The sequence below is a fragment of the Ranitomeya variabilis genome, chromosome 7, assembly GCF_051348905.1.
Source record: "Ranitomeya variabilis isolate aRanVar5 chromosome 7, aRanVar5.hap1, whole genome shotgun sequence".
Lineage (NCBI taxonomy): Eukaryota > Metazoa > Chordata > Amphibia > Anura > Dendrobatidae > Ranitomeya > Ranitomeya variabilis.
This window is the reverse complement of record NC_135238.1, coordinates 60788567-60809616: the sequence shown is the minus strand read 5'-3', so window position 1 is coordinate 60809616 and position 21050 is coordinate 60788567. Positions and strand designations below refer to the sequence as shown.

Below are 21050 nucleotides of genomic sequence, written 5' to 3'. Positions count from 1 at the left end.
TTTTGTAGTGAGGGTATTACTTCTAAGAGTCTGTCCCTTGGACATTTGTCTCTATTTGGTCGCTCAGTTCCACTAACCATTTTATCATGGCCCACGCCATACAAGTGGCGACCACCCCCGGCTTAAATGCCCATGTCGATGCTTCCCATGCTGATTTTAAGAAGGCGTCCACCTTTTTGTTAAGAGGATCTTTTAAAGCTCCCATGTCCTCGAAGGGAAGTGCTATGCCTTTGGAGGTACTCGCAATTGCGGAGTCAAGTTTAGGTGCTTTTTCCAATTTGTCACAAATTTCTTCATCAAACGGATATTTTCGCTTAAGGGCCTGAGGAAGTGACTTTTTTTTTCCCACTCACTTTTAGTTAGATTTAATATATTCTCGTGGAAAGGAAAAACTCTCCGTTTTTTCCCCTCTAGATTACTAAACAGAGTCTTGGGATGTTTTATGTTCTTTTGGTGTTTCGACCCCCAAAGTGGATCTAACTAGTTTAAGTAGTTTCCCCACATCTTCAGATAATACATTCGGCCGACCACACTCTTCGTCTGAAGAGTCTAAATCTGAGTCATCACCAGGTGGTAATTCCCCCGCTTCACCTTCTGATTCCACCTCAGAGGTTTGGGCAGGTCTAGGGGGTGGAATTTCAGAGCTATGTAACCCATGCTGTTTCATCTGCTCTTTTACTGTCATTTTAACTTCTTCCCTAACGATAGCCTTTATGTTTTGGAGTAATGATGAGGACTCCTCGGCCACAGTTTTATCTACATATAGCCGGCAAATCCGCTTCTCATAAGTTCTAGGGAGAGGTTTATCACAGAGTGCACACTTTGTTTTTTTTGTTTGGCCGTAGCTTTCTTTCCCTGCATAATATGATACAAAAAGACACTTACTGACGTGTTTTTGCCTTATAAAGGCACTCACCCACCAGAACCTCAGTACCACAGGATGTGAGATGTCCACCGGAACCGGCAATTCTGTAGTCGGGTCCGCCATTGTCAGAGAAGCTAATGCCACAGTTACTTGTGCTGTGCTTCTTTAAATAGTATAGGGTGAGAGCGGTGTGAGCGTCCCTGAACATTCTCCCCCTGGGAGTGTCAGCACACTGTTCCCCCCGGCGTGCGACGTCACTTCCGGTCTGAACCAGAAGTCGTCCCATTCACCTCAGCGCCAAGCCTAGTGATGGGCACGACCCCTACTCCGGCCAGGAGCGGACGCCGGGGAGCCCGCAGTGGGACGGACGCCATCTGACAGCCATGCGCTCCATGAGTATTGTGTGAACATCGACCAGCTGCTCCCACTGCGGACCTCGGTCTCCAGACCGGCACTGCCCGAGAGAGATCCCTCCAGTGTCGCAGGCTCCCCACAGAAACAGGAAACCAGACTGAGGAGAGAGGTGCCACCCCCATCTTATCTCCTCTGCAGGTTTCCTGTTCCTGGGGGCTGGGACCATCTCTCATGTATAGGTGCTGTCATGGGGAAGGGAAAAATCAAATTCCAGGCTGATACAATTTCAGTGGAAATGCCTCAAGACAAGGAAATGATGCTCAGTAGTGTGTGTGGCCTCCACGTGCCTGTGTGACCTTCCTTCAATGCCTGGGCATGCTCCTGATGAGGCAGAGGATGTTCTCCTGAGGGATCTCCTCCCAAATCTGGATTAAAGCATCAGTCAATGTCTGGGCAGTCTGTAGTGTAACATGTTGTTGGTGGATGGAACAAGACATGATGTCCCAGATGTGCTTGATTGGATTCAGGTCTGGGGGAATGGGAAGGCCAGTCCATAGCATCAATGCCTTCATGCAGGAACTGCTGACACATGAGGCCTAATATTGCCATGCATCAGAAGGAACCCACGGCCTAGTGCACTTGCATATAGTCTAACAATCGGTCGGAAGATCTCATCCCAGTACCTAATGGCAGTCAGGGTACCTCTAGCTAGCACATGCAGAGCTGTGTGGACTTACCCCCCCAAAAAAAGGCCTCCTCACACCATTACTGACCCAGTACCCAACCACTCTTGCTGGAGGGTGTTGCTGTCCGAATGTTCTCCACAGGGTCTCCAGACTGCCACGTGCTCAGTGTGAACCTGCTCTCATCCGTGAAGAGTACAAAGAGCCAATGTTGAATCTGCCAATCTTGGTGTCCACTGGCAAATGCCAATCGCTCTGAACAGTGTTGGGCTGTAAGCATAGCACCCATTTGTGGACGTTGGGCCCTCATACCACCCTCATGGAGTCAGTTTCAGACAGTTTGAGCAAGCAGATATTAGTGGCCTGCTGGAGGTCATTTTGCAGGGATCTGGCACTTCTTGCACAGAGGAGGAGGTAGCTGTCATGCTGCTGGGTTTCCTACCCTCCTACAGCCCTCTCAACATCTCCTGGTATCAGCTCCATGTTCTTGACACTATGCTGACAGACACCCCTAGCCTTCTTGCCACAGCTCATATTGATGTGCCATCCTGGATGAGCTGCACTACCTGAGCAACTTCTGTGGGTTCTGCACTAAACACGACCTCATGCTACTGTACCTCTACAGGTGAGAGTAATGACAAAATGCCAAAGTGAGCGCAAGAACAGCCAAAAAGGATGAGAACAGAGAAAAGGTCTGTGGTCACTACCTGCAGAACCACTCCTTTATAGGGGTTATCTTGCTAATTGCCTATAAATTATTACTTGTCTGTTCCATTTGCACAACAGAAGGAAAAATTGATTCACAATCAGTGTTGCTTCATAACTGGAAGCATTGATTTAACAGAAGTGTGATTGACTTAGAATTAAACACAATGGAAGTGCTCCCTTTTTTTGAGCAGTGCATATTTGACCCATTGGGGGGCAAATGGCTTTAGTGTTGGCAAACAATTTTAGATTGAAATGAGAAGAAATGCTTTACTTTATGTACAGTGTCAGACTAAGGAACATTGGGCCCACCTTTTATCAATACAAAACTCAATGCATCATCATTAAAAGTTTTTTTCAGACCTGAGCTACGTTTCATCAGGCACTGCATCAAGTTATATAGCCATAAGATACAGAATGTTAGGATTCAGCTGTTTGATGAATTGATCGGGTATCACACGATTGCTTAGATACTATTGAACTCCAGATAGCGGCACCAGATTCTCCCTCACTCAAGAGCCCCACAGCATCTGCAAGGTCTGTGCTATACATTCCCCTGTAAAGAAGCTGGGGCCTACCGGAGGATTTGCCGACTCTCTGGTGGGCCAGTCCAACCCTGCTTATGTAATGTACAAAGTCACATTACTATGACCGACAACCTGTTTTCTAAATTGTTTATTCTGGATACAACTGATCAGTGCAATTGTGGTATTATTACATTTCAGTCACTCCAAAAATTAAATCTTTATTAACTTGGTAATTACAAGAAAGGGTTTCTCAAACATCATACAACACCTTGAAAAAGGTCCAATAATTCATATTTTGATTTAATTTAAACCAAAATCCTAAAAGAAAAAACAACTCTGAATTGTGGGTTTTGCTTTTCACAGTACTTGCATACAAAAAGAGACTAATTTGTGAAGGTGCCATCACAGTGACACAATGATAACCTACAAGAAGTTCATTTTGTTGGTATTAAATAAATTAGATATTTACATTCTGAAGAAAATACATATGTACAAAGTGTTACAGTAAAGTAGAGCAAGAAGAGCACGGATGTACATGTGCGGCTATACTGGAGCTCAGCATAGGCCAGAATGAAAGATGGGACTTGTAAGCAGCAGGAATGGTGCCCGTTGCTGCACATTAGCTTCTATAAAAAGGCCGCCCTTTTAAAGGCTGATCCTGGCTCACTTTCACATTGGGATGATGATGTCATTGAGGCTACAGATATCGGACTGCATGGGAGCGCAAGTGGCAAATATCAGACACATGCTATTTATTGAGACCAGCGGGCGGTAGCTGAATCTGACCGATATGTAGACATAAAAGGGGTATTCCCATCTCCAAGATCCTATCCAGAGGAGGTACAATAATAATATTGGCCAATACTTCCAATTATAAATGTAGTGTAGTTCTTCTGATTCGCCTTGTCACCCTATATGAAGGGCATTGCAGCTTTGATATCCTTGGTTATGACCAGTAACTGTCACTATATGAGTGGTCGTAACCACAGATACCTAAGCTACTGCAATGCCCTGCACATGGGGTAAGTGACAAAGAAAATCAGAAGAATTATATAGTACATTTCTAATTAAAAGATATTTGCTAATATGATTATTACACATACTACATATTGAGAAAGGGTCTTGGAGATGGGGATACCTCTTTAATGTCACCAGTCCTGCTCTCTTTTCAATAGAGAAGTGAGAGGAGCCTGGTTTCCCCTTTACCCATTTTAGCACGTCTGTTCACTGAAAACCTACTTTCCAAACTTACAGTGGTCATAAGGGGTCAATTGTCTACTTTCGTTACAGATAGTAGTCCAAGGGTGGTCTGGTGATACAGTTTAAGCCAAATGAAGCTGAAAAGGTAGACAAAAAAAAAAGTGAGTATCATACATCCTGTGTAGAGGAAACCCATCAAGTGGTTTTAGGGTTGACTACTTAGTCTCCTCGCTGTTATCACAACTGTTCGGCCGAGAGCTTGAAGCCAGCACAAATCGTGCCAAGCAGGACGTCACTCAAAAGCGATTGACCATGCTAACAGCGAGGAGATAGTGATAGGTTAGCGCTCCTGCAACACCCAGATGAATATGGAGAGCAGTATTCAGGAACTTATTAACTTCCATTTCTCCATCTTAGAATAAATAGCGACAGGGAAACCCCTACAAAAGTTAACGGTGATGCCTACAGCATTCTTGGCAGTGGTTTAAAGAGGGTTTTGTCAGCATAAAATGACTTATGTTAAAAAATGCTGAGAGTGCACCGAGCTCCCATGGTTGGATTGGTCAGTGCACCTTGTTTTCCATCCGCAGACACCAGTAATGCAAAAGCTGTCAATCAAGGAAAAGGGGGCAGAGATCGATGAAAACCAAGGAGTAAAGGTGCACTGAACTGTTCGCCCTGCCAAGGGAGCACCAAGCGCCTGTGCATGGTTCAATCAGTTATTTTGTACTGACAAACTCCATTAATATTTGCAACTTTAAAGGCTGGTTTTATTTAACTGGAAGACATTGCAATATAGTCTACTCCTCAAAAAAAGAACAAAATTAACCTAATATTGTTATTAAATGTGTATAATCTATAAAAGGCTGGCATGTTTTATGAGATCTGGATACATGAGGATATGGGCAGTGAAACTGGACTACTGATTATGCGTGTTCTCCAGCCTAGAGTAGGTTGGCATTGTGAACAGTAATCTAGGGAAGTTCAGAGGGTGCCGTCAAAGGCTTATCTTAGGCCAAGGACAATAGTATGGACACGTAGTTATTCAGCTACTATATAGTCTCTTCATCACTTCCATTTACTTTCTGGCATCGCCAATAGGTGGCACTTAGAATACGGGCTCCATTGGCAGACAAGTTAATGAGAGCTCCTGCTGGAGGCCGTTACCTTAGCGCCAGACACTTGCCACTTGGACGCGTGTCAAATCCTAATCATCAATCCTACTGACATTGCCATTATCAAGTATTTATCATCTGCATCACTGTGAAAGAGAAGCTGAAGTCTGGAGAACGTGTCTGACAGGTGCTCCAGAAGATGCCTCCTAAAGCTGAAGGATTGTGAAACACGACGGAAAGTAAGGAACACATCAGCGTTGGAGACTGCCTCTTGAAGCACTTGTGGCAGTGGTACATGCCAGATCAAAACTTCTCTTTTACAGTGATGCTAATAAAACCACCTACACAGGTAGGTTGAAAGTGTTTGTTATAAGACTTATATATAAAAAATAAAAAAAATGCAGACTGTATAAAAGGTCTAACCACCGCAGCTCCAATGCAAGCTAATCCAATATAGTCTCCAGGTGGACAGAAAACGATGGTGTCCTTTTTCGTTATTACCCGATAACTGAGGCTTATGATTGGCTGCAGCAGTCTGGTGACTGGAAAGGAACACATCTGACTGCTGCAGCCAATCAGAGTATAGTGGACAGGAAAACAGATGAATGGGAAATCATCACTTCCTCCAGAGACCACCGGCCTAGCCTTCACTTCACGCAGCCTTAGCTACAGTCATGGGTGTTAAGTGTTAAAAGTGGGTGAATATAGCAATTTCCATTATTTACTTAACCAACAGCTTTTAAAAAAAAACAAAAAACAAAACACCTTTTAGACAGCTTTCAAGGTCTTACACAACGCCGGCAGCAGTTTTACAGGGTCAGAAATTGATGAAAGACTCCCTTTAAGACAATTGAGCTCCTCTAGCAGTAAAGAATTTGTACCAAGGAGAGAAGTTACTCTATTCATAGGATAGGGGACAACTTCTTGATTGCTAAGGGACCATCAGCTGGGACCCCCCATCAATTCTGAGAATGGGGCTCTCTAGAGCTCCGTATGAATGGAGCACACCCCGCGCACCTCTGCGCCATTTATTCTGCAACAGCCGGGCGGTGATGGTCGTGCTCGACCATCTCCAACAGTGAGTGAATGGTCAAAAGGTGACGCACTCAAGTCTCCTCTCCGTTCTGCAGTGTCCCATTCTCGGGATCAATGGTGTCCTAGGGGGTCAAGAAGTCATCCCTTATTCTGTGGATTTGGGGGGTTAACTTTCATATTTGGTACAAACCATTTAATGATCATTGATAAATTGTAAATTTATTGCACGAGCCTAGCGACAAGTTATTCGCACAAAGATTAGAGGCAGGGAAGGGTCATTATTTGGTTCCGCTATGCAAGAAAGTCATAAAAAAGCGAGATTTCTACAATATTGAAAAGTGACAGATTTCTGAAAACATTTTTTCCCCACATTTAGAATTACTAAAAATTGCACTTAGTTTGCAGCTTGGATTCAATATCCTTCAAAGTAAAACACAAAATAATTTAATTTCAGAACTATTGCTAGTAGCAAAACACAAGGCTTAGTCTGCACAGGGGTATAATATGGCAGATCTCAACTGCACCAATTTTGGAGCCAATTAGTTTACAAGAGTTAATTTGAAAAAAAAAAAAAAAAAAAAAAAAAGAAAAAGTAAGAAATTCTAATAAAACATGTTGAAATGGGAGAAATGCATATTATAAGCTTCATTTAAAATGGTCAAAAATAGTGTGTGAATAGCAAATCAAATTCTCACTGACCATAAAAAACAACCAAAAACGCGCCCTGTGTGAACGCAGTCAATAGGATTGCACTTAAGCTGCACATTATTCCTATGTAGGCTGTAAGCCAGAAATTCACTCAGTCTCCAACGCTCTAAAATAACACAAAAAATAAAATAAAATGGATGCCTAAGGGAAAGGAAAAAAAAATTATATATAATTACACATAAAAAAGTATGAAAATATTTTGACCTTAATAGTGCCTCTTGGATTTAAAGTCTTATTAAAATAAATGGATCACACAGTGACTGTAGAGAGAGGAGACGTCTTCCATCCTATAGTTCAGTGTCACGACTTGTGTCCAATCCTGGGAAGGAGAACTTCTTAGGTCTCACACTGCTTGGGTCTCCAATCTTCGGAACTTTTTCACCACTAAGTCAATGTTAATGATTGGGTTGAAATATAAAGCCCAGTAAAACAAGCAGTTGCAGACAAACTGTGGGATTACAGGCCAGAAGATGGCAACAAAAAGTCCTTGGGTTGACATCTTCCAAAAATGGCCCCACATGTGTCGAGGGAGGGAGCTGAAAGAAAGAGGTGAAATGTGTTAACACAGTGACGATGTAGCTTACACTTACACAGGAAAAAGGTCGATCTCAGGAGCATGTCTGCCATTGACCGATTACATTATTTCATTTTATAACGGCTCAATTAAAAAGGAGATTTTTGTGTACTCACCGTAAAATCTTTTTCTCCGAGCCACTCATTGGGGGACACAGGACCATGGGTGTTATGCTGCTGCCACTAGGAGGACACTAAGTAAACAGAAAGATTAACTCCTCCTCTGCAGTATACACCCCTTCACTGGATACAATTTCAACCAGTTCGGTAGGAAAGCAGTCGGAGCATGAACAAAGACAAACTATGTCAAAACCAAAGAAGTAACAACAAGCCAAAACAGGCTAACAGGGTGGGTGCTGCGTCCCCCAATGAGTGGCTCGGAGAAAAAGATTTTACGGTGAGTACACAAAAATCTCCTTTTCTCCTACGCCTCATTGGGGGACACAGGACCATGGGACGTACAAAAGCAGTCCCTGGGTGGGGAGCAATATGCTAATACCCCATGTACCACCAGCTTACTGAGGTACCGATGTGTGCAGAATGCGCCTGCCGAGGGCAGCGTCTGCCGAAGCCTGAGTATGGATGAGGTAGTGCTTCGTGAAAGTATGCAGACTGGACTAAGTCGTAGCTTTACAAGCTGATGTGCGGACGCCTGGTGCCGAATGGCCCAAGAAGCACCGACCGACCGGGTGGAATGCGGCCTGAATCCCAGGTGGGACAGGAGTGTTCCTGACACGATAGGATTCCTGAATAGCGGAACAAATCTACTTAGCTAGAGTGGCCTTTGAGGCAGGTAGACCCTTCCAATGTCCCTCCGCAAGCACGAAGAGGACATCCGACCTACGGAAGGGAGCCGTGCGAGATATGTACCTCCGAAGAGCTCAAACCAGATCCAGAGTATGGAGAGCTTTCTCGATACAATGAGTAGGTGCAGGACAGAAAGACGGGAAGACAATGTCCTCGGGAGAGGTTCTCAAAACCACCTTATCTGGGTAAAAAATTCAGAAAAAGGGGGGGGGGGGGGTCGGCAAGAGAGAGCCGCCAACTCAGAAACTCTCCTAATTGACGTAATTGCCACTAGAAAGACCACCTTCGATGAGAGGAGGGTGAGAGATGTCCTGCAATGGTTCGAAAGAGGCCTCCTGAAGAACCCTGAGAACCAAGTTAAGATCCCATGACACCAAAGGCATTCTATAGGGAGGGACCACCCGGGAGACTCCTTGGATGAACGTCTTAACCGGCAGTCTGGAAGCGATCCTTCATTGGAATAGAACAGACAAGGCGGACACTTGTCCCTTGAGCGAGCTTAGGGCAAGGCCTGACTCTAAACCTGATTGGAGAAACTCCAGAATGGACGGAATGGAAAAGACTAAGGGCAAACGTCCATGGGTATTGCACTATGAAAAGAAGATACGCCAGGTGCGATGATAAATGCGCACGGATACGGGTTTCCTAGCGCGAATCATGGTAGAAGGACCCCCGGAGAGAATCCGGCTTGGGCTAAAATCCAGGATTCAACGGCCACGCCATCAAAGACAGGGTCCCAGAGTTCTGATGGCAAATTGGGCCCTAGAAGAGAAGGTCCGTGCGATCTGGAAGGCGCCAGGGGGTGTCGGCGACCATTTGGACGAGTTCCGCGTACCATGCTCGGCGCGGCCAGTCGGGCGCGACGAGAATCACCGGTCTCCCCTCTGCTGTGATCTTTTTGATGACTCTCGGAAGCAGAGAAAAGGGGCGGAAAAATGTATGGCAGCTGGAACGGATGCCACGACAGAACCAGGGCATCTACCCCGATGGCGCGAGGATCGTGGGAACGGGCAATGAACTGGGGAACCTGGTTGTTGAACCTCAAGGTCATGAGATCCACATCCGGCGTCAGCCAGCGAAGGCAAATCTGCTGGAAAACTTCCGGATGGAGGGACCACTCGCCCGAAGCAAGACTTTGGCGACTGAGGAAGTCCGCTTCCCAATTCTCCACGCCCAGTATGTGGATCGCCGATATGAGCGAGTGATTGGTCTCTGCCAAGCGCAGGATGTGGGAGACTTCGCGCATGGCTGCTCTGTTCCCCCTTGTGGTTGATGTACGCCACGGCTGTGGCGTTGTGGGATTGAATTCTGATGGGATGACCTGCGAGAAGGTTGGTGAAAGTTGTGTAAAGCGAGAATGATCGCTCAAATTTCCAGGATATTGATTGGGAGACGTGACTATCTCGTGGACCAACGACCCTGTGCCGTGTGGTGAATAAAAATTGCACCCCAGCCAAAAAGGCTGGCATCGGTAGTCACCACTAACCAGCGCACAGGAAGAAAGGATTTCCCTTGGTTCAAGGAAGACTGTAGTGTCCACCACCTGAGGGTCTGCCTGACCTGTGGGGGTAGATGAAAGCGACGGTCGAGAGGAACCGGGCTTCTGTCTCAGGCTAAAATGAGCGCCTGTTGCAAGGGACGGGGATGGCACTGCGCGAACAGAATGGCTTCCATCGCCGCAACCATTTTTCCGAGGATGCGCATCGCAAAGCGAATGGAGTGAGGGACTGGGCGGAAGAGCCTGCGCACTCCCTGTTGTAAAGATAGAACCTTCTCTGGAGGGAGAATGACCAGCCCGCGGGAAGAGTTCAAAATCATGCCCAGGAAGGAGATTTGCTGGGCCGGCACTGGAGATGATTTCTCGAAGTTGATCTTACAACCCAGGCGAGAAGGAGAATCCACGGTGATGCTCACCGACTCCTCGCAGGTAGACTGGGACGGACCTTTGATTAATAGGTCGTCCAGATATGGCAGGACTACCACTCCCCGAGCGTGAAGAATGGCCATGACAGCCGCCATGACCTTTGTGAAGACTCTGGGGACGGTGGCAAGTCCGAAGGGCAAGGCCACAGACTGGAAGTGTACTTCTTGGGCTGCAAAGAGCAGGAACTGCTGATGAGAGGGAAAAATTGGGATGTGTAGATAGGCATCTTTTGATGTCTATGAATGCAAGGCACTCTCCTTTTTCCAGGGACGCGACAACGGAACGGAGGCGGTCCATCCTGAAGTGTCGGACCCGTACGAATTTGTTTTAGCAGTTTGAGATCCAGTATGGGCTGTAGAGTCCCGTCCTCCTTTGGGACCACGAAAAGGTTGGAGTAAAACCACGTGAACCTTTGGTCACGAGGGACTGGAGTGATGACACCGTCCTTTTGAAGCGCCTGTATGGCGTGAAGAGAAAAAACTCAATTTTGTATCCGGAAGACACGAGCTCTCTGACCCACTCGTCGTGAACGACCGAGAGCCACTGTTGACGGAACGAAAGAAGGCGTCAGCCTACGTTGTCAGTGTCAGCCGGACACGCCAATGAGTCATTGTGAAGGTTTAAGGGATGCGGACGGCTCAGGGGCAGACGGCCTGGGTCCGGGTTTCCAGGAACGGTTTGGTCTGTATGAGACCTGGGAAGTTCTGTTGTCCCGACGTCCCGAACCAGGGGAAGAGGACGACAAACTGGAGTTGTTACGAAATGACCAGAATCGAAACTGCTGCTGATTCCATGCTGGAGAAGAAATTAATTTTTTTTTTTTTTTTTTTAATCCGGTAGCGTCAGACATGATTTGGTCTAGGTTTTCCCCCCAAATTAAACGACCCGCTTGGTAAGGAAGAGAGGTCAGCGACTTTTTGGAAGGAGAGTCTGCTCGCCAATCGCGGAGCCATAGGGCCCCCCCCCCGATGGAAATTGCGTTAGCAGCCGCTTGCGCTGCGCAATTAGCCGCATCTATGGAGGCGCTAACGACAAAATCTCCGGCCTGAGCTAACTGGTTAACTAGTCTGGCCGTCCCTGGGGGAAGATTACTGCCGTGGACGGTAAAGGTCAACACCTCAGCCCAGGTCACCATTGCCTTAGCTACCCAGGTAGCTGCAAAGGATGGAAGGAGGGCTGCTCCTGAGACTTCAAAGACTGAGCGAGCCAAATAATCAATCTGGCGGTCAGAAGGGTTTTTGACTGATGAATCGTCTGACAGAGAGAAGATTGTTTTGGATGCAAGCCGCGACACGGCAGGATCCAGAAGGAGAAAGAAGTAAGCCCTTCACCAGATCCCTTGAGAAAGGATATTTAGCTTCCGTGGCTTTTTGAGCCGTAAAGCGCTTTTCTGCTCCCTGTGTTTTGGGATAATATCCTGAAACTCAGGGTGATTATGGAGACTTCTTAAAAGATGCAACGTGTTCCTGAGAGGAAGCAGATTCATCGTCCACCATTAATGCCTGACCAATAGAGGAGTCTGGGTTAAAGATTCCTCCGACTCATATACTGTGCCCTGTACGCTGCGACCCTCAGGGGAGGGGGAGCGAGAAAATGAGCTTGCAGAAGCTGAAGCTCACGCGTGTACGGGAGATGGGGAAAAGGTCCTTTTCCTGGAACCCCGGGAGTCCCGTACAACGGTGCGCCCCCTGTGTTCGGACAGCCCCGCGCCGTTATCAGATTCCGTCGCAGCCGACGGAGGTGAATTCTGGTTTAAGGAGGACCCAGGATTCCACTGAACGTGCGCGGCCCACTCAGGAGACGACATAGGAAGTGGCGGCAGAAGGCGGCTGCGCACTGGCCAGGTCACAGTTCTGGCACAAGGGGGGACTGTGGGTACTTGGCAAGGCAGACTTGCAAGTGGCACAAATGGTAAAAAATACAGTGTGCTTTTTTGTCCCCTTTTTTCCATAGATTGAGACATAGTGAATGTCTATCTCCGATAAACCGCAGTAGCAGTTATGTGAGCAGGGAAGGGGTTAAGCTTTTCCCTATGCAGCGGAGCAGCTTACCCACGGTCTTGAACTGGTGTCCCCAGGGAGGAAGAGAGGGAGGTAGCGTTTTCGGCTGTATTTCCCTGTAGCAGTGGAGTCCCAAGATGGCGCCCGAGATTTGCAGGGCTCTTCTCATTGAAAACGAGAAGCGCCTGAACAGTGGGCGGGGCTCCGGTGTGGGCGGGTTTTTTGAACTGCGGCCTAGTCCGGCTGCAGAAGCCGGGGACTAAATTAGTGGAGCCGGCCGGCGAAGCGCTCTGGCGGCCGCGAAGCGCTCTGGCGGCCGCGCCGCCGCGCCTAACGATCGTCGCTGGCATCTAGCCAGCGGTACCTCTCCCCAGGGACCCGGACCGCTTCTTCCCACGCCGGTAGCGTGAGGAAGATAGTACTCACCAAAGGAGGGACCACCTCCAGCTCAATCGATCCTCCCTGTGTCGGGGGACGGAGAGCCTCCTGAAGCATGCTTGCCTTCTCAGGGGACTTACAGCTGTGCCTGCCACATGGAGATTATTGCAGGGTTCTTCTGCGCCTGCCACAGGGGGCTTACGGCTACTGTGGGGACTACGAGACGCCAAGATGAGGGCTTGAGTGCGGTGGAGCCCGGGAGATGCACATAAGAGGTATACTCCATGTGCTCGCCATCTTACAGGGGGGAGATCGGGACCACATAGGAACCGTCGCCCTAGCGTAGATTAGGCGTGCCCCATACGTCGCAGGAGAGGGACGGGGAGGTATACTCGCCGTGCTCGCCTGTTGATGGTTCGGGGGAGAGCGGACCCTATAAAAAAAGGAACCCGTCGCCCCCTTCACTCCGTTAAGTAAAAAATTAAAAATTTACAGAAAACTAAAAACTTTAAAATAAAAATTAAAATAAGAAAGTTGGGGCCTGAAAACAGACCCAAGTGCCTCCTACAGACACTAAGCAAGAACTGGTTGAAATTGTATCCAGTGAAGGGGTGTATACTGCAGAGGAGGAGTTAATCTTTCTGTTTACTTAGTGTCCTCCTAGTGGCAGCAGCATAACACCCATGGTCCTGTGTCCCCCAATGAGGCGTAGGAGAAAATAAATTTATTAGAGGAGAGTTGGGAAAAAAGATTCACAGTACCCTGTGCGGTCCAGAGACCCTGACGATAGTCCGTGGATTCCAGACCATAGTACTGAAAACCTCCGTAGGCCTCTTTTAGAAGTTGTCCCAGTTGAATCCACTACAAGAAAATGTTGTTTTTGCTGCGGTTCCGCAACCGCCATTTTTTACTCTATACTGTTAAGCATAGAGAGGGGCAGCTTTTTTTTGGCAGACCTTCCAAAACACTTGTTAAAAAAAAAAAAAAAAATTATGTATGTGCACATGGTGTTTATTAGGCGCCATTGCAGCTGCCGAATTTTTCCAGGTCAAACAGTTTCAGGAAAACACCGGCAGTAAAGTTCCTGACGCAGCTAGTTGTCGTTCTTGAGCAGCCGGCATATTTCGCTCTGTGCTACCAATATAGAGCAGGGTGGTTTTGACATTGCAGTGGATTATGTTCATTTTATGGCGTGCTGGGGAATCCGCCAGAAAAAGATGCAAAGTGTGCATAGCCTAATATAGCATCCTGGGACCTCTACTGATTAGTGACCACCACAACATCATTACATTACATGCATGACATCGGATGAAATAGGTGGTGAATAGGTTCACAGTGCACAGGTCCGATCCCCACAAACTAGGAACACAGCCAACTGGACCAGGTACTGCAAATCTTTTCGCTCAACTTAATCACCTGCCGCTCTGGTACTGAAACTTCCCTGATCCCTTACTAGTCTCTGCTCACTGGGCTCCCACAATAGCAAGTCGCATGCCCACCATTGAGGCCATCACTAAAAGTGACATCGTAAACCGAGAGCAGTGGAGAACCAGGGAAGGGTGGTCAAGAGAGGCAAAGGTACGATGAGGTGATTACTAGTGATGAGCGAAAGTGCTTGGGTGCTAACAGTGAGTTTGGCGTGCTCAAATAATATGTTCGAGTTCCGCAACTGCATGTCTCCGGGCTGTTCAACAGCCACAACACATAGGGATTGTCTGTTTGTTAGACAATCCCTGCATGTGTTACGGTTGTCTAACAGCCTCGAGAAATGGAGGCGCGGGGATGCGAACATATTATTCGAGCATGCCGAAGTCACTCTTAGCACCCGAGCATGGTCGATAACACCTTAGGCTACTTTCACATTTGCGTTGTTGGGCGCAGCGGCATCGACGCATACCGACGCATGCGTCATGCGCCCCTATCTTTAACATGGGGGGGTGCATGGACATGCGCCGGTATGCGTTGTACTGCGTTTTACGAGGCATGCGTCATATAGACGCACAAGACAGGGCACAGGGGACGCTACTTGTAGCGTTTTCCCTGCGCTGAAAGTCCCGATCTGTAGGATCTTATGACAACGCATGCGTCGCAAAACGCTGCGTTGTGTACATGCGTTGTTGGTTGCGTCGCCGACACTGCGCCCAACAACGCAAATGTGAATGTAGCCTTACCCGGGCGCGTTCGCTCATCACTAGTGATTACTCCTGCCTTAACAATTTGATGCTATTGGAAGTGGTGTATTATCTTCCGGGCAGCGTCCTCCCCAGAGCCAGGAAAACATCATTTACATAAAGTGATAAGATGATTTCTCAGCAGCCACACATCTGCTATGAGACACACAGGGAGGACATTTTTCAGCAGTTTATAACATGTATGCCCATATTAATAGTTTGTACAGATCAAATGTGGTGACAGATTTCCTCTAAAAAGATGACAGGTCTGCAAACAAAAAACAGACATATGAACATAAATACTGTAATGCTGTGAAAAACAACATACAGTTGAAACCAGAAGTTTCCATACACTATATCAATATCTGACATGAAATCAGAATAAACCTTTCCCATTTTAGGCAAGATAGGATTACCATAATTATTAATATTTGCCAAATGTTTTAAGGCATTTTTATTACTGCAAAGTCAAAGTTTCCATACACTAAGATTACTATGCCTTTAATAAATTCTGGACTGCCCACATGATGATGTCATGTGTTTTGAAGCTTCTGATAAGTTTTTTGGCAATATCTGAGTTAGAGACACACCTGTGGATGTTTTTTAATGCACACCTGAAACACACTGCTGCTTTGTGAAGCATCATGGGAAAGTCTCAAGAAATCAGCCAAGATATCAGGAAGAGAATTGTGGACTTGCATGAGTCTGGCTCATTCTTGCATACAATTTCAAGATGCTTGAATGTGCCTCATTCATCTTTACAACCAATTATACGCAAGTAGAAACGATGTAAATGTGCAGCCATCAAACTGCTCAGGAAGGAGACGGGTTCTGTGTCCCAGAGATTAACATGGTTTGGTCCGACAAGTGCATATCAACCCAAAAGACAAAAGACCTTGTGAAGATGATGGCGGAAGCTGGTAAGATTGTGTCATTATCCACAGTGAAATGAGTACTGTATCAACATGGGCTAGAAGGCCACTCTGCCACTAAGAAGCCTTTACTCCAAAAGACACATAAAAAGCCAGATTAATGTTTGCAAATGCACATTGGAACAAAGACCTTAATTTTTGGAGACAAGTCCTGTGGTCTGATGAAACTAAAATTTTTACTTTTTGGGCGTAATGACCATCGATATGTTTGGAGGAAAAAGGGAGAAGCTTGGAAGCCTAAGAACACCATCCCAACTCTGAAACACGGGGGTGGCAGCATCATGTTGTGGGGTTGTATTGCTGCACGAGGGACTGGTGAACTTCAAAAAAATAGATGGCATCATGAGAAAATAAGATTATATGGCAATACTGAAGCAACATCAAGACATCAGCCAGGAAGTTTGGGCAGAAATTGGTCTTCCAAATGGACAATGACCAGAAGCATACTGCCAAAATGGTAAACGTGGCTTAAGGATAACAAAGTCAATATTTTGGAGTGGACATCACAAAGCCCTGATCTCAATCCTATTGAAAATGTATGGGCAAAGCTGAAAAGGCCGATGCGGGCAAGGCGACCTACAAAGCTGGATCAGTTACACGAGTTTTGTCAGGAGGAATAGGCCCAAATTCCGACCAACTATTGTGAGAAGCTTGTGGAAGGATAAGCTAAACGTTCACCCAAGTCTTTCAGTTTAAGGGCAATGGTACCAAATACTAATGAAATGAACGGAAACTTTTGACTTTGCAGTAAGTAATAAAAATGCCTTAAAACATTCTCGCTCTCTCATTATTCTGGCATTTGGCAAGTATTACTAATTATGGCAATCCTAATATACCTAAATGGGAAAGGTTTATTCTGATTTATTGTCAGATATTAAGAAAAACATGCAGATGTGTCTTTTTATATAGTGTATGGAAACTTCTGGTTTCAAAATTATATAATTAATTCAGCAATAATGAGTGGACCAACTTTGTCTGAATGTGTTTGGCAAGAACATTTTTTTAAATCTGACATTATTCTGAACCAAAAAGCAGAAGGTATGACATTGCATATACTGGGACATCGCGCCATCACAATGCAGAACATGCTCTTACCGTAGTTGGCTATTCGACCACAGTCTCCAAAATGAAAATAATTCCAGCACTGTAAGCAGCATGGCGTTTACTATTATGAATCGAGACGTCCAGTAATGAACTTCTAGCCAGTCCCATGCAAACTCTGCAAGTAGTTGATACGGAAGAAACGCATATTTGACAAGGAACTCGCGCCACTGTGTCCACGTCGGATCCTGCAAATCCTGAAAAGGGTATAAGGCATACTTAAAGTATGAATATAGTGACAAACTATCAGCCGACACGAGCTGTCACTCATCCTATGTCTGCAGGCTGGCTGGAAGGTTTTTGCTTTTGCATGTGATTCTGGGGCAATGGTCAGTGCATCTGCATTGTATATGTGGTCTGCACCATAAGACTACACTATGCATGCATTATGGGGTGCATTAAAAAAAAAAATGGAGTCACATCCAGATTTCAATAAAAAGGTTACAGTCATTTTCTTAATGCAAACAATATCTTCCTATTCCCAAACCAAAGTCTTATGTGCACATTCAAATCCATTCACATTTCCCCTGGTCATATATACTCATTAGGCTAACGTTGGGCAAAGTCGCCAACTAATGTGTATAGGGGGCGTCTAGACTTCACCTAGATGCCTTGAAATACAGGAAAATAAGAATCCGGAATCTCAAATGTTATCAGTTGTCAGGAAGAAGCCTATTCACATGCACAGTCCACTGAGCCAAGCATCCACGTGTATGGGGAGCTTCATCCACTGACCATAGACACACAGACATCTGATTATTCTTAGACTGTAAGCTCTTGGGGAGAAAGCTCATCGTAAAGACAGAACATACAATTGATTATGTAAGAGAAATGATGACAATTGTGTGCACAATAAAAGCAATTCCGATCTGCAATCATTATCAATCACAAAAAAGGTAACTCTGTTAGAAATCAGATCCTTGAACATATTAGTGTTTGTTAGTATGCACACAAGGCTACACAATACAGTGTCTTAGCTCAGATCCCAGCTTACCCGAACGCCAGAACTGCCACGTAGTGCGCTTAATGCTACAGACACCTGTAGGTTATACAATATACAGAAATCCCTCATTGTCCCTGCTAGAGATATACGCAACTAAACATGATACATTAACACACCCAATAAAGCGGCTCATTTTGCAAAGGGTTGGTAATACCAAAGTTTAGACAAGATGGTTATTTTTCTGTGGAAAAAAAAAGTGGAAAACTACCTGCAGTTTAAAAAAAAAATCTCGTGTTTTTATAGATGCGGTAAGTGGGTGAAATTTTGCTAATTTGGGAAGAAAAAAAAACCCACAACATGTTAAGTGCCATATCTTTAAAAAAGCATGCATTTTCCAAAAGTATTTTTTTTGGACTTAAAGATACTCTCCCTGCCTTCTGCACATAGTTACAATGAAAGGGGATAAAGGAGGTCTTCAACAGTTTTAAGGAGGACTTTCCAGCAAATTTTTCAGGTTGGACTGGGTACACCATGCAATAATGACTGCAGAGTGGATTTTTTTGTTTTATTTTGCCTCTTTGTTGCAGAGATATTAGCAAGTACTTGGCACCTAATGAGTTAAAAAAAAATGTTTTAGTGGGTGTCAGTTTTCACTGAGGGAGTGTACTTCTTCTCCATGTAGGTTTGTGACCAATCATACAGAAGTAGCAACACTCAAAAGCAAGTAGAGAAAAGCCCACAATAGCTCAGAACAGGTTTGAGAGATGTAATGATACAGCTCTGATCTCCTAGTTTAACCACCTACGTGAATAAATGAGGGAAAATGGGCAGTGCAGCAGAGTTTAGCTGTGCCACATTACAAACCATTCTGTTAGTTCCCCTGAGTACTGAGTCTGACAATCACACTTGTAATCACTATGCAGTGAGACCAGGACTGTCATTGAATATGTCAACCTGCCCGTTCTGGACTACTCCTGTGTGAGATGGGACCCCCTGCTCTAATCTCACAGCAGAGCGATTACAAGCTGAGTACAGCAGTGTGATACTGGCACATCTCTGGACAGGCAGTGTAGGGGAGGGGAAAAAGGCAGGTGACAATGCTAGAAGAAGAGGAGAGCTGATAGAAGGGTGTGCAATGTGACACAGCTAAAGTCTATGTATAAGAGCTATATTGACATGCAATGGCATAGAAGTCGGATTAGTGGGGATTCAATCAAGGAGACCCCATCTGATCACCAAGGTGAAAGAGCACCATTTCAGCTCAGCATACTTGCACTAGTAAAATTCTGACTCCATTATTGAAAATGCAACACCAAGAAGGAAAAATCATTATGGAAATCACAGAATGGATACATAGGTTAACGAAATACGAGTGATGAAAAATATGCAAACAATTTTCAAAAGATCTCCGTTTATTCAGTATTGATTATGAGCACCACGTGCAGAGACGCCTGCACTTACACGCTTTGGCTGCCATCAATGAGGCCATTACTAGTTGCTGAGGAATGTTCTGCTGCAACTAAATGCACTTGGGCAAATCATCAAGATTCTCTGCTGGCAGCTCCCTTTGCAATTGTTAACCAATGAAGTCCAAGATGTACTCAATGGAAGACAAGTCTGGAGACGCTGCACGACTTGGTAGTACGTTTTAAATCATGACGGCTGGGCATAGTAGCACCAGCAACATGTGGCCTGGTTTTGTCGTAGTGAAAAATCTCCTAGGGGCACTTTGGAGAAATGACAATACCACTGGTTTGACCTAACTTATGTAATGCCAAGCTGTTCGTGTACCTGGAACAAAGACTTAGGGTCCAGCTACCACACAGTATGCTACCCCTCACCATAGTCCCTAGAGTAGGGTCAGTGCAACATTCCCTCGTGAAGGCCACTTCATGGTGTTGCCCACATGGCTTTGTCAGATTTGAAGAACTGCGTGTAGTGATTCATTCTGTATTGCAAGTGAAATTAGATGTCGAATAACAAGAATAAGGTGTCAAACAGTGCCTTACAAACTATTATGGAACAAGGGTACACATCAGTTTTACTAAAGAAATAACCCCCATAAAAATGTATACTTTATTAAATTACCAAAAAAGAATATACCCTACGGGAAAAGACAGTAGCCTAAAAAAATGGGTAGGTCCAGGAGACTAATGAAACGGGAAATAAATTTCCCCAGATAAGACTTCATCAATAGTGATTTTAGTCAAAAAAACCTCAGCAAATAATTAGCGTTACCCCCACCCGAATGTAGTATCACTGGTGAAATATAACAATTAAGTTACATAGATGTGCAGATATAAGTGCCATTTCCCTACGCACTCTAAAATACCTGTCAATACTGATGCCTACCTAGATGCGGAGGTTGGCACCCTAAAAAGGTTCAAGAATGGCGTCCCCGCTCGTACGATGACTGTCCCTAGTCTCCCATTTACAACCTATAAGGAGATAGAAACAGAGGGCCAGGTGGCCTGTAATAACTTGTAATGGTAGATTGTGTGCTAATGCTAACATGGGGCCCACCCACAATGTGCTGTGCGTAAAGGGACAGATACTACAAAATCTTTCCCATATGCACACACATATATAAATACAGGAAATAGGTACTCTGCAACAATTCAATATCTACAAAAAAGTCCCTGACCAAAAGTCATTATAGGGCAGTGCTACTACATGAAACAAGACAAACATAAATAAAGATAAATACCACAATCTTCATATTGTATTGCGTCACTCAACCCCAACTGCAAATACTACACCAGGTTATAAAACATTTGTTCCTGCAGAGAAAAATATACATATATCCGCAGTGTGTAGTTTTGTACTCATCTATCAGATGTCAGCAATTGCGGGTCCTGATAAAGTGACCTAGCTCTAGACGCGTTTCCCCCAGCAATGGGTTCATCAGGAGAGATGATAGTGTGGCAGTACGAAGTTGTCCATAAAGAGGCCTCTTATGTGTATATATATGTGTATATATATATATATATATATATATATATATATATATATATATATATATATATATA

The 21050-nt window shown here is 45.3% G+C and overlaps 1 protein-coding gene across 2 annotated transcripts in view; it reads right to left on the bottom strand.

Moving 5' to 3' along the window:
• Positions 1-3332: 3332 nt before the first annotated feature.
• The window catches only part of BFAR (bifunctional apoptosis regulator), a 32172-nt gene continuing 14454 nt past the window's right edge, over positions 3333-21050 (bottom strand). The window contains exons 7-9 of one of the 2 annotated variants that reach the window (XM_077275175.1): positions 18073-18117; positions 17073-17275; positions 7396-7728 (exon numbers count right to left, since the gene is read on the bottom strand). In XM_077275175.1, coding sequence (XP_077131290.1) covers positions 7536-7728; positions 17073-17275; positions 18073-18117 — 441 coding nt within the window. In that variant the 3' untranslated portion in view covers positions 7396-7535. Of the gene's footprint in view, positions 7729-17072; positions 17276-18072; positions 18118-21050 lie in introns of both variants that reach the window. The other variant, XM_077275176.1, reaches the window with a different exon arrangement.